Below are 18,392 nucleotides of genomic sequence, written 5' to 3'. Positions count from 1 at the left end.
CCAATGGCAACAACAACAACAACAACAACACCACACACACACACACACACACACACACACACACACACACACACACACACACACAGGACTGCAGTCTCAGGCAACTGAAACCACACTCACTGCCTTATTCTGCTGCACCTGCACCCATCTTCAGCAGATAATTGCGGCCACGCCCAGCCATCCCAGAGATCCCATTATAATTGGTATCAGAAGTATGTCTTCTACTACACCATTATATTTGGTGCCACTACAAAATATGAAGACGGGCATCAAGTGCAACACAAGTGCCAATTGTGTGTTTTCGCAGCACGGATTTCCTATGCATCTGTATAAGTAAGTCCCTATTTTAGAGCTTTTTGGGGCCTGTAGGCCGTTTCACTAGTCCTTTTTTTGCCTTATCATTTGAGTATATTGTATACTTGATTTGGTAATAAGTAGGCAATATGGATAAACAAATTTCGGTTCACAAGGCGATTCAGCATCGAACAGAATAAGTAGCTCAGTTGCAGACAGAATTAGGACAACAATGGGAGGAAAGGACGGAATTGTCACACCCTAGCGTATCTATCCTCAATATTAACACCACTTCGTCAGTCACTCCACTTTGCGGGAAACTGGGGGAAGATGTCTTTGTGTTTTTTTGAAAATTTGGCTACAGCTCCCATGTTGGAAAATTGGAGTAATGAGCATTTATTAGGTGTAGCTAAACTAAAGTTAGCAGAAGACACTAGGGTGTCTGTAATGCACTATGAGAAACTACGGAAAGCACAGTCATTGGCTCCACTTTGACACTTTTGTCTTGCTACTCAACATACTGAGCATTCCACAGGCACAGTGGATTGGTTGTGAGGGAAACATGGATGTGTAAGGGTTGTATTGATAGCAATATGTATCGAAGAGTCTTATTGACTTAAATAAATTATTATAATTATTATTTAGTACAATACACTATTTTTACATATATGTTTTGGATATTAAAATATTTAAAGAGCTATTTCTGATCTGTAAAAATACTGTAAAAAATTTCGCCTTTGTATACTGGTGTGGAAGCCAAAATAATTATTGATAAAAATAATGTATATATTGTGGAGAAGTGGATGATGAGATGTGGTGTGGTTGCTGATATGAAAAAAAGAAAGTAATGGTGGTAATACATATGACTAATGAAATCAAGACCCCAAAATATACCAATGATATGGGGAGTTTAAACAGGAATATAGGACAAACTGAATGATGGTGTACACAAAGAAGACTACAAAGTCCTCAGCTCGTGGTCGTGCAGTAGCGTTCTCACTTCCCGCACCCAGGTTCCCAGGTTCGATTCTCGGCGGGGTCAGGGATTTTCTCTGCCTCGTGATGACTGGGTGTTATGTGATGTCCTTAGCTTGGTTACGTTTAAGTAGTTCTAAGTTCTAGGGGACTGATGACTATAGTGCTCAGAGCCATTTGAACCAAGACTACAAACCAAAGGTTACCTCTTGTATTATTATGCCACTCTGCAAACTTTTAAAAAGAGGAAAAAAGGGAAAAGAATAAAGAACTCTTCTTGATGAAGACTGAGATGGTTACAGTGTTGGCCTGAATAATAAAGAAATAATCAAATTGCACCAATGTGAAAGTTCAGATGAGAATGGCTTTCTCTACCAAAGAACTGATTACATTTTAATAATAAATTGTTCACTGCATGTAACTGAACTTTTATGTTTATTGCCTGAAATTGCATTCTTTTTCCAATATTGATGACACCCAGTCTTTTTTTATGTCACATTCCATTAAATGAATTATCTGCAACAAGAAATAATCTAAAAAGGGGCTGAGAAGTTATTCTCATTTTTCTGTCCAATGAGATTTGGCCACATTTCATCATACCACAAGTGATGTCCCTGAAAATCCAGGTAAATCTTGTCGTATTGTGTAGTACATGAACCAGTGAAATTATGTTCAGTTTAGTAAACACAACTTATAAAGATGTTTTGGGAACATGTATTTAATTTGTACAGATGTCTTTTAGTATGAACTGAGTTTTAAATGCTCATAATCACAATTACTGCTGTATTTATATTAACAAGGATGCAATGTTTATTCTGATATAACGCAAAGAAGTGTAATTCACTGCTTGAATTGTTCACACACATGGAAGGCAAGTGCAGTACAATGAACGATACATAAGTTCTCGATGGAGTCTTGGGCTCCACCCTATACAGTAATTAGAGCCAACAGGCAGTGCAGCAAATAAGCTGGACACACAACTGCTGTCACATTAGCACGCTTGGTAGCCTCCAGTGGCTGACTCAAGCACAAACTTCAAACGTGAACTATGAAGCGCTGCAGACAAAACATCGGTAGTTACAGCACTCTTCTTCCTTTGCAAAGTAGTGACCACTGTGCTCACATCCATTTCTTCTGTGGTTGACGGAGGCTGTCGAGTCATGAGATGTGCTGCCACCAGGTGAGAAATGGTCTGAGCACAGACAGGTGCAGCACCCACACCCCATGAAAGGTCTTACAGGAGGGCAGGCAACACTGGTGCAGCCTCCATTTCCATGTCCAAATCAGACCCTAGGGAAGGAAGCGGCAGTGAAGACAGCACAACAGGTGGGACTGGCTGCGATGGAGGTGGCAGCAGTGGAGGCGCTGGCTGCGACAGTGCGGGACCTGGGTCCTGCTGTGGCTCCCGACAGCTGAAGGGGAGATCTACTGCAGAGGACACAGCGGTAAAGATGTCAGCAGCAGTGGCAGAGAAAGCGAGGGTGCCTACTGCGATGCAGGAGACAGCCAGGCAGATGGAGGATGGGGGAGGGGGGAAGGGGGAGGGGGGGGGAGTCAGAGGCACACCCGGTGCACAGCCATCCGTGCGGGGTCATACACTGAGGAGCCAAATAAACTGGCACATCTGCCTAATATTGTGTAGGGCCCCCATGAGCACACAGAAGTGCCATAACATGACGTGGCAGGGACTCGACTAATGTCTGAAGTAGTGCTGGAGGGAACTGACACCATGAATCCTGCAGGGCTGTCCATAAATCTATAAGAGTATGAGAGGGTGGAGATCTCTTCTGAACAGCACTTTGCAAGGCATCCCAGATATGCTCAATAATATTCATGTCTGGGGAGTTTGGTTGTCAGCATGATATGGTCTTACTCAAGTCTGGATTTATCGTTAAATAGGAATGGGAATGGGAGGGCTAGACCAAGTTCTGGGAGATCGAGCAATACAGGCTCCGACAGATATAGCAAGTGGCATGCCTCAGAATAGGCAACTCTCTCAACCCAAATATGTGCCCAAGGTACAGGGTACAGGATCACAGTTGGGAGCGGAACATCAAAAACCAATGTTGATCCTGCAATGACCGTAAATACAGACGTTTCTTGCCTTCCCAAACCTCAAGTTGGAAGAATGTATATAAAATGATATACCAAAATTATTGTCACTACGCAATCAAACCAACAACCGGGGCACATTTCTCAATAATGATAGGTTAATTCCCAGACCTGTTGTGACCACACACACACACACACACACACACACACACACTATTTAAACAGTACATATGTACATAAAACTAGAAAAATGTAATGGTTCTGAGCACTATGCGACTGAATTACTGAGGTCATTAGTCAGAAAAATGTAATCAACCAAGGAACAACCCCAGAATACTACAGCTGATGGCCGTAAGCTACCAGGTAAACCTGCTGCGGATAAGACTATTAAACGGCCAGAATTATTTTACCTTTTAAATATTAACAGACATAGGTAAGGACTACAACAAAATAATTGTTCGAGCAACAAGTAGCAGGTGTTACTAACAACAGTAATACTTAATCGCCAGACCTGCTGCAACCCGGCATATACATACATTAAAAATAAGAAAGTTTAAACAACAATATATAAAAAAACTAGAACTATGTTATCTTACTGACAACGCTAATAATCAGTCACCAGACCTGCTGTGACCCAACATACACATACATTAAAGGGGCTTTTAAAAAAACACTATGTAATCAACCAAGTCACAAGCCCAGAGTACAACTGCTAGTGGCTGTAAAACATTTGGTAATAACAGTATTTTCAACTGTACGCTGAATGAGCACTTAACGGCGCTCTGTCGAAAGGCTCTTCTTGTGGCTTGCCATTAAACAAATTGTGATTCAACTGCGCTTGTTAATAACAACAGGAAATATCGACGGCACACTGTCGAAAGGCAGTAATCTTGACAAGTTATTAATAATCACAGAGCAATGCCATATTTGGTAATAACAGTAATTTCAACTGTATGCTCATTGAACACTCAATGTCGCTCTGTCGAAAGGCTCCCCTTTAAGGGAGGGTACAATGCATAAGGAAGAGCAATCTTACCACAAGAAGCCAGGAACTTGATAATACACACGGCACAACATCACACCTCCAGGCACATCGCCTCACTTCCTTTCTGGATGAGTCGCAACACAAACTGCGACGGGGCGTGGCTTCCCACCTCAAAACAGCTCACCGTACAATAAAATCCCGCTTACAAAACGCAGCCATCCATGCAGGCCACCTACCACAAACTGCCCATACGCTAGTACATCCTCTCTCTCTGAAAGCCGCCAGCGATTGCACAATGAACCCCTCTGGCGATGCACCAGAGGAAGGAGAGCCTGGGTCACAGCGGATGTGTTTGAACTCAGAAGAGTGTTCCTGAAGCCACTCTGTAACAAGTCTGGGCGTGGCTTCCCACCTCAAAACAGCTCACCGTACAATAAAATCCCGCTTACAAAACGCAGCCATCCATGCAGGCCACCTACCACAAACTGCCCATACGCTAGTACATCCTCTCTCTCTGAAAGCCGCCAGCGATTGCACAATGAACCCCTCTGGCGATGCACCAGAGGAAGGAGAGCCTGGGTCACAGCGGATGTGTTTGAACTCAGAAGAGTGTTCCTGAAGCCACTCTGTAACAAGTCTGGACGTGTGGGATGTCACATTTTCCTGCTGGAATTGCCCACGTCTCTCAGAATGCACAATGGACACAAACGGATGCAGGTGATCAGACAGGATGCTTATGTTCATGTCACCTGTCAGAGTCGTATCTAGACATATCCCATATCACTCCCACTGCACACACCCCACCCCACTACAGAGCCTCCACCAGCTTGAACAGTCCCCTTTTGACATGCAGGGTCCATGGATTCATGAGGTTGTCTCCATATCTGTACACATCAATCTGCTTCATACAATTTGAAATGAGACTTCTCTGACCAGGCAACACGTTTCCAATCACCAACAGTCCAATATCGGCATTGACGGTTCCAGGTGAGGTGTAAAGCTTTGTGTCATGCTGTCATCAAGGGTACACAAGTGGGCCTCTGGCTCCAAAAGCCCACTTGTTGATGGCCCGGCATTGAAATATGCAACAATTTGTGGAAGGGTTGCAGTTCTGTCACACTGAATGATTCTCTTCAGCCATTATTGGTCCTGTCCATGCAGGATCCTTTTCTGGCTGTAGAAATGTTGAAGATTTGATGTTTTACTGGATTCCTGATAATCACGGTACATTGATGAAATGATAGTACAGGAAAATCCCCACTGCATCGCTACCTCAGAGATGCTGTGTCCTATCGCTCATGTGCCAACTATAACACCAGGTTCGACCTCAATTAAATCTTGATAACCTGGCATTGTAGCACCAGAATACGATCTAACAACTGCGCCGGACACTAGTTGTCTGTATAGGCTGTATTCTGCCTGTCTACATATCTCCGTATTTGAATACGTATGCCTATACCAGTTTCTTTGGCGCTTCAGTGTAGCTGGTCAATGTGTAATGATGCCCCCCTCAGTCATGTAGACAACACACAGGTGTCAGCCACAGATACTCTCAATTACCGCCGACACCCATTTTGGCAAGCGGCCATACCTATGAGCCCAAACAGCCATGCCAGGCCAGAAGGTTGTAGCACCAGTGCTGATGGATGGCATGGGGTTGGCTGAAGCTGATGTAGCAGAGTCTGTGGCTGACGACCATGCAACAACTCTACTGGATTCTTATCGTCAAAAGGACTGAACTTACAAGAACTGAGGTATCGGTCAAGAGTTACTTCTGGCGATATATCCAAAATAGATTTTTTTTTCCATCAGAGTCTTATTCATATTAGTCATTCTGTTTCTCCATTTGATTGAGGGCAGATTACAAATATCTTCAAATTCCTGAGATATGAACTAGACACGGTTGCCTGTAACTAAAGTATACAACTTCCATTCCAAAAATTTTGGACAAAGCTGAAATTGTTGCCACTGCAGTAGTAGACAGACAATGCACCCCTGTACAGAAACTTAGAATAAACATCAATTACAAGCTAGTGGAAATTTCAAAAAAGTAATCGATGTGAATTCATTTCCAAGGCTGCTATGGATCTGGCCATAGTGACAAAGAAGCAAGGAGAACTGCCTGATGGGTGGCGCACTGTGGGCAGGCTGCAACAATTCACACATTTCCCAATCAAAGCCTCACCAAAAAACATGTCTGCTTTTGTATGTGACACAATGCAGTGGTCCACATGTAATAAACGCATAATCTCACACTGAAGGGTGGATGGGATTTACAGACGGTGGAGTGGTGTCATCTGCAGCTAATAGCAGCATGCCAACCCAAACAGAAAGACAATTTTGTAATACAAAATAATTTCTCAAAGGATCAGGAGCATCGCCTGGAGGTCAGATTACAGCAACTTAAACGCTCAGTCACAAGCGGGAACCAGCGCAAGGGAACAACTTTACATAATAATGCATAGAATGGTTGTGACACAGTAGAAGCATCTGGTATGAATTTGTGGTAGTACACAGTTTTGCCTACAAATGCCTTTAATTCATTGATGTACAGGAGGTGTGGAACGCAACAATATCATCAATATGCTGCCTCAATGGTTTAATGCCAGCATGCGACACTTCAAAACCGAAATAAATACTGTATGGTTGAAAAAACTGGGTCTTATCCAAGTTGCACTTTAATGCTGCAGGCTGTAAAACAGGACATGGTGCGTGAACATTCTGCAAATGTTTCTCTATAGAGGCACCACACACTGCAATGTCATCTAAATAGCTGATGCAGCCTGGAAGTGATACAATAAGAGGCTTTAGAAAGCACTGAAAAATAATGGTGTGTTTCCCCACCATAAGGTAAATGATGGTACTGATAAAGCACAAATGGGGTACTGATAACTAGAAGACATAGGTTCCTCGCCGAGCGGCCACTGTAAGTATGCCTCTGCCAAGTCTGTCTTTGAAAAATAATGGCTTCCTGATAATTTTGTGAACAGTTTGTTACAGCACAGCAAAGTGTAGGTATCAATGATTGATTGTGCATAATAGGCATTTTAAAATCACCAAAGAGGTGTATTTTACCGGTAGTTTTTTTGGATATCACCAGTGGACTTGACCATTCACTAGAAGAAAGAGAACTAACATGAAGGTATTGAAGATGATCAAATTCTACATTTACTTCATCCTGAGAGGGTACCAGTAACAGTTGGGACAGAGAAAAACAGGGGCAGGCAGACTGTTTCATCATAATATGAGCCTGAAATTCAGTTGCACAACTAAGTCCTGGAGAAAATAGATATGAAATCCAGCACACAGAGCCTGCCACTGTTGATAGAGAACTTGATTAGAAACCAAACGCACTTCAGCATCAATGGAGAATTCAAACGGTTTGAAAGTGTCCAAACCAAGCAGGTTTGCAGTGTAAGCATTGTCTTCTACTAGGAATGTTAATGAACAGACCACAGTAGGTGCAGAAAACTGTCCAAGAATGGGAATATGTTGTTTGTTATAACTCACCAGCCTCTGGTACACTGGAGTCAAAAGGAAAGAATCCAAATCCACACTAGTCTGAGAATTCACCAACTTTTCTGCTGCATCTTTGTCCACCAGCATTCTCAATGGTTTGTTAAACACACACACTTCATATACAACTTACCTTGAGACACCGTCACTGCTGACACAATAGTCACATCCATGTTCATTTAATCCTCACTCAGGTTTGGAAAGGAGTTACACACAGAAACAATGTGTCCTTTCTTATGGCACCTATTACACAAAGCCCAGCACTTGATACATGCAGTCCATTTGTTTTGAATGAAGCAGTATGAGCATGAAGGCGGCGGAGCATGAGGCTGTCGCTGTTGTGATGTGGACTGTTGTTGTCATAAACAATGGTTACCTATACACTGAGACACTAGCTGGACTGCTGCTGTAGTGTCTAAATTCCCAAATTCCCTTGCGAATGAACCGATGACTGAGAGGGGTGAGAGGAACTGATTTCTGAAATGCCGAACCAGGCTTCTGTCTGACTACCTGCAGCTCATGAAACTTCAAATGAGCTACATTTGAAACTTCTGTAAGTGTAGGATTTTCACACTGCAGAGTTTGCTCACTAACTTCCGTATCAGAAGCAAAACATACAATTGCATCACGAACCGCAAGATTGGTGTAGGACTCCTTATGAACATTTGTCACAAAATTACAACGATGGCTAAGTTCACATAGTTCTGGTGCCCAGGCCTTGTATGACCATTTTGATAACTTTTGGCCAAGTTGGAGGTTCCTGTAAGGGAGCGAGCTCACACAACAACTGGGGCAAAATTCACGATAAAAGCAGGCCCTTCCGCAAGTTTACTTCTGTTACCTCAAATGCCTGGAATGTTGCTGAAGGCATTTCTCATTAGTATACCATTCTTCTGCTGCACCATCATATGCAGCAGATTGTGGTGGATATGTTGTTGACAGCGTTGCACGTTGTGCCAATGTAGTCATTAAACTGGGAATAGCAACTGCCAGTGCCTGCTGCTGATCAAGAAGAGATTTAAACACTGCTTCCATGGAAATTAAACTCAAAGGACTAATGACTGAAGTGGGACATGTGGAGACAAATACCGTATTCATCTGCGAAAAGTGTTCTGACCCAAAGTACACTGTATTTTATTGCTCAAACTGTTCACATATATGGAAAGCAGAGTAACAAACAATGAGTGATACACAAGTGCCCAGTGGAGCTTTGTGCTCCGACCTATAAAGAAATTAGTTACAATAGGTGATGCAGCTTGCAGGTTGCACATGCATCTGCTGTCTTATTAGCAGGCTGGGTGTCCTCTAGAGGCCAAATCAAGCACAAACTTCATGCACGAACTATGAAACGGTGCACGCATAACACTGGAAGTTACAGCATATTACTTTATGTACTAGTCTGTGGTAATGTTTTTCTATATTTACTGCGTGAGCCAAAAGGATTTTAAAATTCAATTTTTGTAACATGATTAGACGGATCATTACCAATAATTATCAATACCCTGTAAGAAGTAAGCATACTGCATCTGGTCACAGGTGGAAAGGATTTGTCACCCCAGTCAGGGTTTGTATTCAGTGTAATCCATTGGAGAGCTGTTTGTGGTGTCATAAGTGTCCACTTCAATCTGATAGCTAATGGGGATGCATAACTAGGGAAGATACCAAACACAATCCAAAGAAGCTTCAACACTATCATTATCAAACTCTGATGGCCCACAGTGCCGAAACTATGCATTTCCACACTGGGTTCCTTCTTAAAAAATGATCATAACATACAACATGTCTTTGGTGTTTTCTCTTTGTACACTCTGTATGAAAATACTGTCTGTAGTTATTTAACAATGTAGCTAATCTAATGATTAATGAGTATACATACCTTTTGCAAACATAGGTAGAATGTCAGGACTTCCCCAGGACCATGTGAAGCGGCTCTGATTGAACACAGTATCAAACTCAACAGGATTTTCTTTCCATCCCTGAAAACGAAATGCATAGCTGATTGAGAAGTTCCGTTGCACAAAAACACATTTGAAATGTTATGGACATGTAGCACAAATGGGTGACTTACAATTAGCCAAGAAAATTTGCCACATCTGAAGTACAACTGCTAGAAAACATATAAAAGACTCTCACAAAACAGTTTACCCAACAGCAACTACATCGACAAGACACTAGATTAAGTCAAAGTTGCTCATTTTTTTCTATGCTGCTTGATAGCTTAAACTGTATGTGTTAACATGCAGTTGCTACTGGGACACTTAGAATTTGTACGCACTGTGTTTCGGGAGGTATGAGTGAATCCACAGAGGTGGTTGTATGCTTGTATTTTCATAAGTGAAGTCAAATGGTGTAGACTGCTTCAGGAAAGCTCAGCACTTACTAGTAGGCACAGCAATAACATTGATGCAAGTAAACTGTGTAACAGATCCACCGCACCAAACTGCGTAACAGATCCACTGCACCAGGAAAACAGTATCGATCAGATACATACATTACAACTGTGAATACAAATCTTCATTTATACAGTTGCAATGGTTTCCATCATAATTCTAAACATGGGATTACATGGAATAACAAGTTCCGCTTTCATCCTCTTAGGCCGATGAAAGATGTTCATAGTTTAGGTAGTTGTTAAGAGTAGAACACCCCACTGTGCTTGCACTTATTTTACATATGTGTAGATAGATGAAAAAAAGGAGTTACCTTGGCACACTGGCAACGCATGATGAGAAATGTTTATTTCCACCTGCTGTGGAGATCCTCTAATGCTTAGATGTCACGGCTTGTCAGTGGCCTGGAGATAAAGAAGCAAAGGGGTGCTGCCAAGTATGTAGACGATGCAACAAACAAAGTTTCATTATGACAACTGTCAGTCGGCTATGTGCTGGGGTACAAGTATAGGTGTTTTAATCTTTCATTAGCTATGAAGTAAGAGAGATCAGTCTACCCATCATTGTAATTTGAAATGTACATGAAAACCATTGCTGGTACAAGAAATAAGAGTTGTAAAAACTGGTTTATGTAATTTAGTAGCTTGAAACTGACTGAAGCTCTTCCAGCATCCACCTCACTCCAGACGGTGAAGAAGTCATACGTCACGGTCTCATGGAACAGCATATCAGGACCACAAAAGGAACCACTTCAAGAATAGTAACTGGAAGTTATTTAGGAGGTAAAGCTGACACACATGCATCAGGGTGACAGATCATAAATGGAGTGTGCCACACCATAACCAACCAACCATTGTCATTACACTCCAAGCGGAATGTGTGGTTTAGGTATAAACTAGGAGGTTGCATGAGGTGACCTGATGGATACAGCCAATTGAGGGAGAGACAGATCTTTATGAAGGTTTTCCCATTCAATTCCAATCTGGAGTCCTGCCATGTGTCAACTATCAGAATTCCTGGCTGAGTAAAAGGATCTGATAGTTGGGATAGTTAAAGAATTGAGAGACAAAGAAGGCATAGTAAAGTAATGGTCGGTGAAGCCAAAATTGCAGCAGTAGGATCCCAAGACTCAGCCAACAACTGTCTAGTGATTTCTTTTGGAAAGCCCTGGTGACAAACCTGGCCTCTGCTGCAACAATGGCAGTGTTGTTTAATCTTATACCTGGAATCCATAGCTTATATGTGATACAACTACAGTCCTAATGAACACCAACAGAGTAAAGTAGTCAGCGCCCTAAAAGGTATGACAGACAAATCGGCATCATTCAGTTTCTGTACACAACTTAATGGATATGGGGAAGCCACGTCCATTTATTATCAGAGCAGCCCTAGGAAGTAGGCTTTTACAACCTCTTTGAGGTGTTGGATTACTTGGAAAAGTTCTGTATCTCGACGGATGATGATGCAATGACAAAAGCCCATGATCTGCATTTTGGTGGGATAGAAAGCAAGGTCACGCTTGTGGCCCAAAGAGAGGTCCTTCATACGGCTTCTTGGCATTGACACTCAGTGAGAGCCATGGACTGAAAGCTACACTAAATATAAAAGCCATCTGCATAGAGGGTAGGAGTAATGGTCAGTCCCACAGAGTCAATTATTCCACTGATGGCTACAAGGGAAAAGGCAACACTGAGGACAGAGGCCTGAAATATCTCTTTCTCCTGCAACTGTGGGGCCAGTTGAGGTGTTTATCAACTAACCCTGAATGATCAATAGGACAAGAGGTTGTAAATAAATATTGGTAAAGTGCAACAAAAACCCTAGCCATAGAGTATGATCAACATATGATAGTATAAGGCAGTGTGATGCACTTCATGCAAGTCAAAGGAAACTTCAATAAGATGGTGGTATTTAGTAAAAGGTAAGTGAAGTGATGTTGCTGTTTCTAATCTGACCAAGTGGTTGGTTGTTTCTTCCAGAAACTATGCTGGTAGGTGGGCAAAAGGCCACATGACTTGAGGGACCAGCACAATCCAAGGATCACCATCCAGTCAAGTGATTTAAACAGCATACAAGTAATGGTGCCTGGTCAGTAGCTGTCAATGGAGGATGGGTCCTTTCCTGGTTTAAGGATTTGGATAATGATACTATTTCACCACTGTGTGAGATATTCACCTCTGAGGCAGATACAATTAAAAACTCTGAGAAATTATTTTTTCTGATATACATTAAAGTTTTGGAGCAGTTCATTATGGAGCAAGTCGGGACCTAGTGCTACGTCATGTTGTGAGTCAAGGCCAACAAGTAGTTCCCTCTCTGTGAATAGTTCATTGTATGGTTCTGAACAGTGTACAGTAAAAGACAGAAAAAATGTCCTTCATCCATTGTTTCGTGCCTGGAAAGAAGGGCGGTACGAGTAAACCATTGATGTGCCTGCAAAGTTGATCACAAAATGCTCCAAGAAGTCACAGGGATCAGTGGAAATACCATAAAGGTGAAGGCTGGGAATAGTCATTGGGCATTGGTGGTCAAATAACCCACAGTGTTTCACCCCCACCTGAGCAGAGGGGGTATGCATTTCCAGGGAGGATGTAAATTATTCCCAGCATTCTTTGTTTTTGCAGCTATTTGAAGATTATGAAATTGACCATCACGAAATGTCATTTGAGTCATTCATGAGCTCGCTGATGGCCTTGCATTCTCTCCCCAATTTCCCCAGCCCTCCATCTGTGTCAATGGTCCTTGGAGTATAGGATTGCTACCTCAGTGGCATCAATAACTGTAGTTGTTACATCTCTAAGAATATCATCAAGCAGTCCAGATGGTCAACCAGTTTGTCCTCTGGAATTATCAACAGGACCACTGGAAAGGGGTAAATGTAACAGAGATAATTATGTATGGCCCATTGTAATAATGTGACTACATTAGTTAAGGAAAGTGTAAGACTGATGGCCAAGGATGAACTGTGTGCTGCACTGAAGGGGGCAGGGAATCTGTCATTGGGAAAACATGATTAAAATCATCAACCAACAATTCAGTGAGGAGACTCCTAGCAGATTGCCTGGGACTGCCCGAAAGGTGTTATGCACATTAAAAGCCTCAGGGAGGAAGAAGGGTTGGCGGAGTTACTGCATCAGATTAAGTAACTGAGGGTACTGTATTTCCCAGTCTGACGGGGAGCTAAATATTGAAAATAGTGAGATTAATAGCCATTCAATTCCAAGTTGGATTAAAGGAAGACATCAAAACAATATACATGTGCTGCTAGATTTATTGCTGGTAGGTTTAGGAACACATTATGAAGATGCATAATGAAATCAGATATCAATCCCTGGAGGTAAGATGATGACCATTTCACAAGCCACCACTGAGAAAATTTGGAGAATCGGCATTTGCAGCTGACTGCAGCAAACATACATTTTGGGTATGGACCACAAAGACAAGATAAGAAAAATTAAGGCTTGTACAAAGGCATATAGATATGTAACAAATGTGGCTGTGTTGAGCAGCATACTACTAATACTGTATTCGAACATTACCCAATTGTTTTACCTACTCATCTTATAACAGAACGTAAAATCATGTATGTCAGTAATTTCTTTACATGTAATGTTTTATGTAAATATAGCCTTTGACTGCGTGTAACAACTAAGAGACAGTTATCTTTGGTCATGGGGGAAGGAGGTTGAGCTTGGAAGGAGGTGGTTGAGTGTCTTTGGATTGGGAACGTGGGTTGGAGGAGGTGGCGATACAGATGTGGTGTAAAACAATGTCTTATTTCATATTATTGTAGAAGTGTTAAATGTGAATAAATGAATTAAATAGTGATGTGCAAAAATAATGTAACATTTGCTCTCTAAAAACCAAAATACCACGTCGCCCTACAAACCAGTTAGTCTCATCCAAACACAAAAAAACTGCGGGAGCATCGCAGTGGAATCACCTCTAGACTTCACGAAGACAACAACGCAGCCATCGATATGAGTTAAGTACCAAACTGTTTGTACTTGTTAACGACCTCGGCCTATAAATTTGAATTTCCTTTAGTGCCTGAAATCACCATGTGGACAAAGGAGTGGGACAATTTATAGACTGTGGAAATCCTAGGAAGAGGTCCGTTAAACTTGGGGGCTCATCCGAGATATTACAGTTAAATGCGATGAGACTAATTGTGCTTCTTTTGCGAAACATTATAAATTTTATAATTCGTAAAACATGAATAACATTGTACATGTTTCCTGGACCAGAAAAAGTAGTGTGAGAACCAAGAAAGTGCTGGCTTATCGGAGAGGTGGACCTATGATCCACGTTGTGGTGCGAAAAGATAAGTACAATTCTGCTTTGTTTTAAACTTTTAGTCAAAACTGTGTCCAAACACATGGTGCCATCATGACGCTACCAGAAGAAATTAAAAAGGAAGTGGGAGAAATGTTAGACTCGAACGTGTGTGGTGTAAGTGACGACTTAGATGAATCAAGAAACGAAAGAAAACTGGATCAACAGGACTGGGTAAGAACGAGATTTTCACTCTGCAGCGGAGTGTGCGCTGATATGAAACTTCCGGGCAGATTAAAACTGTGTGCCCGACCGGGACTCGACCTCGGGACCTTTGCCTTTCGCGGGCAAATGCTCTACCATCTGAGGTACTGAAGCACGACTCACGCCCGGTGAGTACCGGGCGTGAGTCGTGCTTCGGTAGCTCAGATGGTAGAGCACTTGCCCGCGAAAGGCAAAGGTCCCGAGTTCGAGTCCCGGTTGGGCACACAGTTTTAATCTGCCAGGAAGTTTCATATCAGCGCACACTCCGCTGCAGAGAGAAAATCTCATTCTGGAAACGTCCCCCAGGCTGTGGCTAAGCCATGTCTCCGCAATATCCTTTCTTTCAGGAGTGCTAGTTCTGCAAGGTTCGCAGGAGAGCTTCTGGAAAGTTTGGAAGGTAGGAGACGAGGTACTGGCAGAAGTAAGGCTGTGAGTACCGGGCGTGAGTCGTGCTTCGGTAGCTCAGATGGTAAAGCACTTGCCCGCGAAAGGCAAAGGTCCCGAGTTCGAGTCCCGGTCGGGCACACAGTTTTAATCTGCCAGGAAGTTTCATATCAGCGCACACTCCGCTGCAGAGAGAAAATCTCATTCTGGAAACGTCCCCCAGGCTGTGGCTAAGCCATGTCTCCGCAATATCCTTTCTTTCAGGAGTGCTAGTTCTGCAAGGTTCGCAGGAGAGCTTCTGGAAAGTTTGGAAGGTAGGAGACGAGGTACTGGCAGAAGTAAGGCTGTGAGTACCGGGCATGAGTCGTGCTTCGGTAGCTCAGATGGTAGAGCACTTGCCCGCGGAAGCCTAAGGTCCCGAGTTCGAGTCTCGGTCGGGCACACAGTTTTAATCTGCCAGGAAGTTTCAGGACTGGGTAAGTTTACTCTTTGCCAGAATGGGACAAATGCAGTCCGAATTAACAATGGCAATGAATTCAAATAGTGAATTCCTAGAATCAAAAATAAATGCATCCATTGAGTCGCTAGAAGCGAAATTAAACTTAACTAGTGAATCACTGGAAGCAAAAATGAAAAGCAATGGTGATGTCCTGAAAGAAGAGATCTCAAATTTAAAACTTCAATTAGGAGAAAGTTTGAAGGGCGTGAACTCCAAAATTGAGGCTATAGAAAATAAGTTTGTGACCTTAGAAAATAAATTGGCCACAGTAGTCAAGGAAAAGAGATTGAAAGGTTAACTGCAGCTCAAAGAACTGTGGAGGAGAGAGTAGACAAATTAAGTCTGGATACAGAATCAAAAATTAACACCTTAAATGCTGAATTAAATAAATTACATGTTACAAACTCTTGTATCTTAAGTTAATAGACAAGAGATTCACTGAAATGCAAGATAATTTTGTGTCTAGAAATTTATGTATGAATGGTGGGAGTGTGTGGAGTAATTCACCTGTAAAAAGTTATCCTTGTAATAATTTACACCCTGTAGACTTTTTACAACACTGCTCTGACAACCTTGTTCCTGGCATGTCTGATAATATAAAGATTAAGTTTGTAAAAAAATTCCTTGAGGGAGAAGCTTTGTCTTGGGCAAACCAACATTTTGATGAGTGGAAAACGTTTGATGATTTTAAGAAGAGTTTCTCAAATAAGTTTTGGTCTGAGACTGAACAGGGTAGAAAAAAGTGAATTTTTAAATGGGCCAAGTTTCAGGGGCAGAAACCACTCAATGAAAGACTTTTGCAGGGATCAACTTAAGAAATTGGTGCATCTAGATAAACCCTTCGACTAAATGACGCAAATTGATGCCCTTAAAAGGAGGTTACCTGAAAGAATACAGTGGGAATTAGTGCATGGACCTGATGACTGTTTAGACCAGTTTCTAAAATATATAGACAAATTAGACAGGGCAATGGAGAGAAATGTGCAACAGTTTAGTAATGGAAACCATTACAGTGGGAGGTGGAATTCTGATTACCGTGGGGAGAACACTAGAAGGGACGCTAGAGATTTTCGGAATGAACACCAATATGATAGAACAAGAGAGTACAATGCTAATGGGAGAGGGTGTAACTGGGAAAACAGTGGTGTAACTAGGAACAACAGATGGTTGGTTGGTTTGTGGGGGTTAAAGGGACCAGACTGCTACGGTCATTGGTCCCGTTTTCCAAATACTAAAAACACCCACAGAGAATAAAAACGATCAACAGACGATAAGACAGACGACACAGAACAAGAGAAACGTAGACAAAGACCAGACAAGACGAACTAAAATCACACAGAGTGTGACGGCGGTTGGCCGACCATACAAACAAAAAGGGAAAAGCCAACCACCGAGAAACACATGGGGGGGGAATAAAAAATAATAATAATAATAATAATAATAATAATAATAAGACAAATCGTAGGCCATAGGCCAGAATCAACACAAAAACTCACACACTTACATTAAGCGATAAAATCCCCCTGCCCGAATAAAACGCAGAACTATGTCCGCTATGGAAGAGTCGTCAGATAAAAGTGCAGAGAGCGTATCAGGCAGCGCAAAAGTCTGCCTGAGCACAGTTAAAAGGGCGCACTCCAACAGAATATGGACCACCGTCAAGGACGCCCCACAACGACAAAGAGGGGGATCCTCACGACACAGTAAATAACTGTGTGAGTCGGGTGTGGCCAATGCGGAGCCAACAAAGGACGACTGATTCCCTGCGGTTGGCTCGCATGGATGACCACCACATAGTAGTCGTCTCCTTGATACGGCGGAGTTTGTTTGGCATGGGCAGGTTGCGCCAAACAGTGTCCCACAAATCGAAAACTTTGTGGCGTAATAGTGCCCGCAAATCAGTCGCCGGGAGGCCAATCTCTAGAGATGGTGCACTAGTGGCCTCTTTCGCCAGGCGGTCAACAGTTTCATTTCCGGGTATCCCAACATGGCCCGGGGTCCAAACAAAGACCACAGATCTGCCGCAACGGGCAAGAGTATGCAGGGACACCTGGATAGCCATCACCAGACGAGAACGAAGGAAACACTGGTCGAGAGCTCGTAAACCGCTCAGGGAATCGCAACAGATAACGAAAGACTCACCTGAGCAGGAGCGGATATACTCTAAGGCACGAAAGATGGCGACAAGCTCAGCAGTGTAAACACTGCAGTCAGCCGGCAACGAACGTTGTTCAGAATGGTCCCCTAGAGTTAGTGCATAACCGACTAGACCAGCAACCATCGAACCGTCGGTATAGACAACGCCAGAGCCCTGATACGTGGCCAGGATGGAATAAAAGCGGCGTCGGAAGGCCACCGGAGGGACTGAGTCCTTTGGGCCCTGTGCCAAGTTGAGCCGAAGGCAAGGGCGAGGCACACACCATGGGGGGTGTACGCAGAGAGGCCCGGAAAGGAGGTGGTACAGAGAAACACCCAAGCCCGTAGAGAAGCTGTTTGACGCGTATGGCGATCGGACAACCCGACCAGGGCCGACGTTCTGGCAGATGGACGACTGACTGCGGGAACAGGACATGATAATTTGGATGCCCGGGCAAGCTAAAAACATGGGCAGAATAAGCAGCCAGTAATTGTTGGCGTTGTAACCGCAGTGGAGGGACACCTGCCTCCACAAGTATGCTGTCCACAGGGCTGGTTCGGAAGGCACCAGTGGCAAGGCGTATCCCGCTGTGGAGGATTGGGTCCAGCACCCGCAATGCAG

General features: G+C 43.0%; 1 protein-coding gene across 1 annotated transcript in view; it reads right to left on the bottom strand.

Annotated features, from left to right (window-relative positions):
- LOC126272171 (GPI ethanolamine phosphate transferase 1) overlaps positions 1–18,392 on the bottom strand; it is a 292,386-nt gene that overhangs the window by 207,433 nt on the left and 66,561 nt on the right. The window contains exon 3 of the mRNA XM_049974812.1: positions 9,699–9,798. Within this exon, the coding sequence (XP_049830769.1) occupies positions 9,699–9,798 (100 nt within the window). The remainder of the gene's footprint in view (positions 1–9,698; positions 9,799–18,392) is intronic.

This window comes from Schistocerca gregaria, chromosome 5 (assembly GCF_023897955.1).
Source record: "Schistocerca gregaria isolate iqSchGreg1 chromosome 5, iqSchGreg1.2, whole genome shotgun sequence".
NCBI classification, from domain to species: Eukaryota; Metazoa; Arthropoda; class Insecta; order Orthoptera; family Acrididae; genus Schistocerca; species Schistocerca gregaria.
Note: the sequence above shows the minus strand (reverse complement) of the source record. Positions and strands in the feature narration are given on the sequence as shown.